The sequence below is a fragment of the Triticum urartu genome, chromosome 6 (genome assembly GCF_003073215.2).
Source record: "Triticum urartu cultivar G1812 chromosome 6, Tu2.1, whole genome shotgun sequence".
Classification (NCBI taxonomy): domain Eukaryota; kingdom Viridiplantae; phylum Streptophyta; class Magnoliopsida; order Poales; family Poaceae; genus Triticum; species Triticum urartu.
The window spans coordinates 558383344-558392076 of NC_053027.1; the positions used below are offsets into that span (position 1 = coordinate 558383344).

The 8733-nt window shown below is 42.2% G+C and overlaps 1 protein-coding gene across 1 annotated transcript; it reads left to right on the forward strand.

The window, feature by feature from the left end:
* Window positions 1-86: 86 nt before the first annotated feature.
* LOC125515369 (60S ribosomal protein L23) lies at window positions 87-2433 on the forward strand. Its single transcript, XM_048680835.1, has 4 exons — window positions 87-219; window positions 1088-1372; window positions 1890-1931; window positions 2145-2433. Exons 1-4 carry the CDS (start codon window positions 207-209, stop codon window positions 2225-2227), a joined length of 423 nt encoding a protein of 140 aa, XP_048536792.1. The 5' UTR covers window positions 87-206; the 3' UTR covers window positions 2228-2433.
* The last annotated feature ends 6300 nt before the right edge of the window (window positions 2434-8733 follow it).

Consider the following 8733-nt stretch of genomic DNA (forward strand, 5'->3'; position numbering starts at 1 on the left):
TTTCATAAACCACCCCATACTATCCTACATTTACGTGTCATAGCTTACAAAGCCCCTGGCCGGGGACGCGGGTGATGTTGGAGAAGTGCTCCAGGGGTGTGCGTGCATAACGGCCGCGAAGCCCTAGACGCGGCCGCTATATAAGCGGGAGGATCGCCTCCCATCCTCCCCCTCCGCCGCCGCCGGGTACCACCCCCTCTTCCAAGATGTCGAAGCGAGGTACGGCGAAAAATTCCCCCCTTCCTCCATTTCTTCCCAGCATGATCTTCCATGGCCTCCTCGTGGTAGTCTCGTAGCGTAGTCCTGGTTGGATCGCGCGGCGTTGTGTGCCTCGATTTGGAGGCCGAGCGCGTGTTTTCTTGCTGCTGGTAGTCGCGATTTGTTCCTGTTCTTGGTGCGAATTTTGTGGTGGTTTAGATCCGTCGGTGGTTGTGTATATGCTGTAGAGGATGTTTAGGAATGGATCTACTCAGCTGATTGTTGGTGCGAGGTTGCTACCTGCTGGGCCCGTGTAGTTGCTTGCTGTACTGATGTGGGTTGGATCGTTTCCTTTCCCGTGTTTAAATCCACTTTAGGGCCTTAGAGGGGGTTGGAAGTGAACATATCTGCGACGCTCTAATCCTTGTAAGTTGCCTGTGACTAGCTTTTCCTGGTCAAAAAATGGTGTGCACGCTTGTTGCTAGATAGATGTTTGTTAGCTCGCATGGGGTAAATTAGTTCTTTGTTTGAAATATGAGTCTGTTAAATGTTCTATTCAGTGTATAGGAGCTGTTATGCAAGGTGATTTCCTCCCATTTTTCCTCGGCTGGGGAGTTATTGTATTAGATGCTGGATGAACCCTTGGACAGTTGCATGTCTCTGCCCAAGTGGACAGATGGTTGTAAATTTTATCAGATGCTTGTGTTCATCTTGGCTCACTAAATATATATAATCCTTGTTTAACTTTGAAGAAACGTTCATGATATCGTGTAATCATAACATGTGTGTGGCTGTCATGCATCTCTAGATTATTGGTTTAGTGCACTGTAGATATATGTGATCCTTTTGTCTAACTATCTCCTTGTGTGTGCTTGTTCTTGAACTGCAGGGCGCGGAGGTTCCGCTGGTAACAAGTTCCGGATGTCGCTGGGTCTGCCGGTGGCAGCCACTGTCAACTGTGCTGACAACACTGGTGCCAAGAACCTGTACATCATCTCCGTCAAGGGAATCAAGGGGCGCCTCAATAGGCTTCCTTCTGCCTGCGTTGGTGACATGGTTATGGCCACTGTCAAGAAGGGAAAGCCTGACCTCAGGAAGAAGGTCATGCCGGCTGTCATTGTCAGGCAGCGCAAGCCATGGCGCCGAAAGGACGGTGTCTTCATGTACTTTGAAGGTACTGCTAAGTTCTTATGATGACTTTAGCCATTCTGCAATAGTGTACTGTTGTAGTTTAATCTGCCTAGTGAATTTGCTGTATGTTAATCTGTTAGTTGCCAGAGTTTAATTTTTTGGAACCACTTGATGAACAATGTTGTCTGTAATATCTGCAAAATTACACTTGCATGTCCTTACTAGAGAAGTTCTGGTTTGAAAGAAAATTTAATGCATCATGAACACATTCTATGGGATTGCTTCATTATTATCACATGAAGAGTGATCACCTTTTCACTGTGGTCATTTGCCACAATGAAGCACATATGCAAATTGACCAGAAGAACATCGTAGTGCAATCTTCTATATCTGCATTTTTTTCCTCTTTCATGTGAGAATTGTTTAGTCTTAACGTTGTCTTGAAACTTTCTGTGTCTGCATTTTATCTGTCAACCTTTTTCAGTGCAAGTGTTGTTGGATAGTAGTGGCTGATTTTGTCAAAATTCAAATCTAATGTTTGGTTTATGTCATATTTGCAGACAATGCTGGAGTCATTGTGAACCCAAAGGGAGAGATGAAAGGTATACATCATACCATGGCAGATTTATTTATTTTCTGCATGTTGCATCAAATCTTTAAAACAGGCAGTTGAATGGGACAACCATTGAACCTGTAGTATACAAGCTATCTGTGTTTCAACTGACTAAAGCAGATCAACACAAGCTATCAATACTTTGTCATTATCATAGCTGGAGGAACAGGTTGCTTGATTGACACATTCTTCTATCGTGCAGGTTCTGCCATCACTGGACCGATTGGGAAGGAGTGTGCCGACCTGTGGCCCAGGATTGCCAGCGCAGCGAACGCCATCGTCTGATCTGATCGCCGGAGCAGCTAGATGATCAAAGCTTTGATAGCATGTCCCTCTTTTCTTCTAGTTTATTACTTGTGGCCCTTGAGGATGAGTTTCCTGGATTATGTAATGCTGCTGGATTATGGTCTGTTAGCTTAAGATTTTGCACTGTGGTTTGGCTACTTAAGATTTGGTGAGTTTGAACCTGAAAGAGCTTTTGATCGGATTTATCTCTGTTGTGTCAAGTATTCACCTGAGATGTCTGGCTTGGATGTTAATTAGTCTGTTGCTAAGTGTGAGCTTGTGATGAACATTTGCATGTTTGCCATTTTTTTTCTAAGCATTGCTGAGAGACCAAACTGAGCTGCAAATATGCAGTTGCCATGAACAAAAAACCTACAGTTCTGGAGAATGCTTGGTCGAATAATTTGACAATATTTGTTATTTTGCCGTGGCATGAGGAAACAAGTTAGTTGGTGAATGTGACAAGGTGTGCCTTCTTGACAACTGTTCGAAATGCAGAAACTAAAAAAAAATTGGAAAACGGTGCTTTGCTTTTCTAGTTGGGAGCCCAAGAACATGGACCGATTCGTGCTCTGTATCCCAAAAAATCTATGAGATGCATGAAGGCACAAACAGCAACTATGAGAGCATTGTAAAAGAGAATAAGCAGCGAGCAGCCCTTTTTAACTTCAAGTTTATCTTCAAAGGATGAACGGCAAATAAAGAAGCAAAGAAGCAGATAGTTTAGCGAGTTGACACGTCTTGAACCAGTTACATCTGAACTCACTTTTTAAAAAATTATTTAAATGTAAAAAAAAAGAACAAAATTCCGCGCATACATGTTTGCAAAAATACGTCCGCTGCACAAAGTTCTATGAAAAATATGTCCGCTGCAAAAAGATAAATTTTATTTCTAAATAGTGTTCGGCGACACAATGTTTTGTCTTTCTTGCACAGGCCAAAAAAAGTTGTTTTTTGTGAAACTTTAAAATATGGATATGTCCGCATGCACCTTTTCCTAGAATTTTTGGGCATTTTGAAATTTGTTTTTCAAAATGAGTTCATATGTATTCGGATTCATCCATGCATTTCTAATAGTTTACCTAAGTTTTTGAATTCTCTAGATAAGGGGTGCCATGTTTGGTTTCAACTTGATCAATAAAACTTAGTGTCCCCCCCCCCTCCCCCCCTAAAAAAACAAAAGGGCAAAGAGCTACTCCAACAGTTTTTGTATCCTCTCGGCTAAGAGCAACTCCAACGGTTTCCGTATCACTAAAGAAAAACGGTCGACTAAGAGCAACTATCCTTAAAAGAACTTAGCTCATGTGTCTGGAGAAAAAAACTATCAACTCCAACTCAGAGCAGCTCGATCACCTCCTGTATCCCAAAAAAAGCTCTTGTATCCCAAAAAACATCCCCTATATTGAAAAATAAGCGCTCTCAGAGTAAGAGCAACTCCAACAACTTTCGTATCTCAAAACTGTCGGTTAGGGGAAGTTGAGGCCAAAAAAGCTTTCCAACAACTCCCTTGAACCCGGAATAATTTTATGGGATCCTCTAAACTATCCTCAAACTCGTCGTGTGTTTATGGGAAGATGATCTTTCGCTAAACTTTTGGCGTGCCAAAACTTCAGCTCCTCGCCTGCACCAAAGCCGTGCTGCCACACCACCATTACGAGGCCACCTCGCCGGTGTCGCGAATCACCTCCTCCCCGCTCTGGTGTCCTCCTTGCCGCGCGTCGCCTCCTCCCCGCTCTAGCGTCCTCCCTTGCCCTGCTCCTAACCCTAAGCGGCTAAGGCATTCGGAGATATTCTGGACCCACATTTTCTATGTTCCAAAAAATGTATGACAACATCTTTGCTCATATTTTTTCCGTATTCATTGTAGATGAATGTTGTTGTACAATCTTTTTTCAAGGACTCATCCTCTGATGAGGATGAAGAAATCGAACTTGTGATGGCTTTGTATGCAGACACGAAGGCAAACTAAGAAGCCGGAATGGGTACGTTCAGTGCCTTGTCAGCTTGTGCTTCTTCAGAACAAGCAAGCCGGTCATGACAAGCTACTAGATAACTACGTTGGTGAGAATCCGGTATATGATTTAAAGACTTTTAGAAGAATATTCCGAATGTTAATGGGTTTCTTCTTGCGCATTGCTTGTGTTATCGAAGAACACTATCTGTTCTTTCAACAAAGAAGAAATGCAGTTGGTCAACAAGGTCACAGTAGTTTGAAAAAAAATGGTTGTGTGAATGCTTGCATATGGTTGTCGAGCTGATATATTGATGATTGGGTTGGAATGGCATAGAGTACTTGCATTGATAGTTTGATTATTTTTTTGTAAAGTCCATCGTTGGGATATTCGAAGAAGAATAGCTCCAACGTTTTTTGACAGAAAGACTGTAAGGGAACCCCTACCTTGAACCTAGGTTGGTGGGAGGGCATCAACCTCTTTTCACCACTACGCTAAGCCGTAGTCTGCATCCGAGCACCAAATGAAGAGGACACTGCAAGACTTTTTTAGATGGGTGCATCAAAAGGCTTTCCAAGAATGCTTGAAAGTATTGATTGCATGCGTTAAAAGTGGAAGCTTTGTGTTGCATGGACAATTCAAATGAAAGGGTAAAAATCAACTATAATTCTAAAAGTTGTGGCATCAAATGACATGTGGCTTTGGCAATCATATTTTGGATTCCTGACAATTATCGAAATGTTCTGCAAAGATCTCATGTATTTACAAGGCTTTCAGTTGGCGAGCTACCTCCCGTGAATTTTGAAATCAATGAGCGTCAATACAACATGGGCTACTCCCTTGCTGATGGCATATATCCGGCAAGGTCAACTTTTGTGCAGACTTGGAAGAGAAGAGTGAATATTCATGATCGTGAAGGTATATATGTCCCGCGACTCCCGTATTTTGACAACGCAAATATCTTCCCAGTCTTTCATGGTACAATGTCACACGACGATGTCAATTGTTTGACCTGAGGTGACGTGGCGCTAATGATCTTTTAGATGCAGTCACCACAAAAACAACACGCACATCCAACAAAAAGAAGCACGTGGATGATCTTCAATAGATCTGTAGAAATTGAAACTACAAAATCAATCTAGAACCAAATTCACAAAGCCTCAATATAGCTAATCAACAAATATCCAGCGGTGGCTCCGAGAGACCCTCAATTGCCGATCTGTTCATCGATGGAAGAATAACCTAAATCAAAGCTACCCCTCCTACACTGTCAAGGTAGTACATAAAACACTAAAAGTAAATTTTACATATAGGTCCGTAGACCAGCTAGTAACGACTACAAGCAATGGAGCAAGTTGAAGGCGTGCCATCGTCATCGCCCCTCCCTCTTTAGAGTCAGGCAAACATTGTTATAGTAGACAGTTAGGAAGTCTTCATGTTAAGGCCCCATAAGACCAGCGCACTAGGACAACAACCACCGCCAATGAAGAGAGGTGTAGAACAGAAGGATCCAACCTGCAGACACACAAACGTAGACGAGCGGAGCAGATCCAGTCAAGTCCACCGAAGACAAACGCCGACCAGATCCCATGAGATTCGTCGAAGATAAACCTCCACACGCCTTCCAACGACGCTTGAAACATCACTAGAACGGGGGCTAGGCGGGGAGGACCTTATTCCATCTTGAAGAAGCCGCAGACTCCTCGTCTTCTTGAGCATGGCAAAAACCCTAACAAAACTCAGAAGAGCACCTAAAAACGGAGCCCTCCCATTGGCAAGGGTCGGGATCCACACTACAAGAAATATGTCAACTTGCGACCATCACTATTGGTCACTGAAAGGTCATTGTTTTTCATTTGCGACCTTTTTGTGACAAAAAACAGAAGGTCAAAAGCTGGCGGTCGTAAACTGAAATTAACGACCTTCTCTATGAGCAAGTCGTGGAATTCCACGACCAAAACAAAAGGTCGTTGATTTTATGACCTTTTGTTTTGGTCGCTAGCTGTCTGCCCAGACCACGCCGGATCCGACGTGACGAAATTGAGACCAAATGAAAAGGTCGTTACGTAGAATCAGCCCGGTCCAATTCGATGCTTTACATGGGCCAAGCCCAACAATTCAGCCTTTTTAATATTTATTTTTTCTGTTAATTTTCGCTAGCTACATGGGCCTAGCCCAACAATTTGGCCTTTTTATTTTCTGGGCCGTGGCCTTTTTGCGAACCATTTCATTAAGCCTATTTTTCTAGTTTTTCTAAAATACACAATGTTTCGATCCTCTATAGTTTGGGCCACAGCCTTTTTAGAGCCCAAATATTATTTTGTCAAGTAGAACATTTGGTCTTTTTCATTCACAGATTTCAATTTACACATTTGAACAGCAAAAAATCTCTCAATTAACTTATTAAATCCAGAAATCATCCAGTCAAATACTCACAAGAGCACATACACGTTTGCACGTCCAACAAGTGCACATGCAATAAAAAACAGATACACAAGCACCAAAACTTGGTGGCAACATCAACTAAAACTATGGCACGCATCTCCAAGCTTCTTCTGATCTTCTGTCACAGCAGCAGCAACCTCGACGACATTAGATCCTGATCCTCATAAGCTATTAGTGAAATACACTGGAAGTAAATAATATTCTTTCAAGAGGCTAAAATTTATACATACATGCCCAAATGCCCCAGTTCAGTAAACACTAAGCATGGCATAACAAAACTTCCAACAACTTGAATGCAACAGATTAACCTGATGTTGTTCTACAATAGTAATCTATACATACCTGCATGGTACATTGGTACAAAGTTTAGGTAATGAAATGAACATCATTATAACACTAACCTAAAGAAAATTCCTATTCTACTACCACGACCATCCATTCAACTAACAATACTAGTAAGTGCACAGAGGCTAACATCACAAGGCAGAAGACAATTATGACAATTTTGGCAAGTTGGAGAAATCGTTTAATCAGTTTTGGTATACTTAGGTTATGAGCCAAAACAGACCAAGCAAAAAAACCAGTAAGTGATGCATGAGCATGAATATGGTACATAATTGAGCATATTAACGTTAAGATTTGGGCCTTCCAACTTTACTGGTCATACATACATATACAAAATTGAGCATGAATCATTGGTCTTAGTTGTATATGAGACTAATTGGGTTGTGTATTCTAAGCTCCAAGCAGGTTACAGAAGAAATTGAAGATGAACTGTATATAACAGACTGAAAAATCAAATAGAAACCCAAAAATTAAATACGAGTATAACAGGAAGGATTACAACAGATTCAATTCAATCAATTTCTAAAGCATTGAATCAGTAGCATAAGCATGGAGCAACAACATAAGCATTTAATCAACAACAGCGTGAGTTGATACGTCTCCGTCGTATCTATAATTTTTTATTGTTCCATGCCAATATTATTCAACTTTCATATACTTTTTGGCAACTTTTTATATTATTTTTGGAAGTTCCATATAGATCCAGTGCCCAGTGTCAGTTCCTGTCTGTTGCATGTTTTTGGTTTCGCAGAATACCCATATCAAACGGAGTCCAAACGGGATAAAAACGGACGGAGCTTATTTTTGGAAAATATGGAAAATTCGGAAGGAAAATCAACGCGAACCAGTGCCCGAGGTGGTCACGAGGCAGCCCCCCCTAGGGCGCGCCCCTACCCTCGTGAGCCCACTGTAAGGCGGTTGACGCTCTTCTTTTGCCGCAAGAAAGCTAATATTCAGAAAAAAATCACGGCGAAGGTTTCAGGCCAATCAAAGTTACGGATCTCCATATATATATATATATATATATATATATATATATATATATATATATATATATATATACGAAACGGTGAAACAGAGGCAGAAGAGAACGCAGAAACAGAGAGAGACAGAGAGACAGATCCAATCTCGGAGGGGCTCTCGCCCCTCCCGTGCCATGGAGGCCATGGACCAGAGGGGAAACCCTTCTCCCATCTAGGGAGGAGGTCAAGGAAGAAGAAGAAGGAGGGGGGCTCTCTCCCCCTCGCTTCCGGTGGCACTGGAGTGCCACCGGGGGCCATCATCATCACCGCGATCTACACCAACACCTCCGCCATCTTCACCAACATCTCCATCACATTGCCCCTCTATCTACAGCGGTCCACTCTCCCGCAACCCGATGTACCCTCTACTTGAACATGGTGCTTTATGCTTCATATTATTATCCAATGATGTGTTGCCATCCTATGATGTCTGAGTAGATTTTCGTTGTCCTATCGGTGGTTGATGAATTGCTATGATTGATTTAATTTGCTTGTGGTTATGTTGCTGTCCTTTGGTGCCCATCATATGATTGCGCGCGTGGATCACACCCTAGGGTTAGTTTGTATGTTGATAGGACTATGTATTGGAGGGCAAGAGTGACAGAAGCTTCAACCTAGCATAGAAATTGATGCATACGAGATTGAAGGGGGACCAATATATCTTAATGCTATGGTTGGGTTTTACCTTAATGAACATTAGTAGTTGCGGATGCTTGCTAATAGTTCCAATCATAAGTGCATA

Coding starts and splice junctions, on each gene's coding strand:
- LOC125515369 (XM_048680835.1), top strand. Junction 1,373..1,889: donor TGTCTTCATGTACTTTGAAG/GTACTGCTAAGT, acceptor TCATATTTGCAG/ACAATGCTGGAGTCATTGTG. Junction 1,932..2,144: donor CCCAAAGGGAGAGATGAAAG/GTATACATCATA, acceptor TCTATCGTGCAG/GTTCTGCCATCACTGGACCG.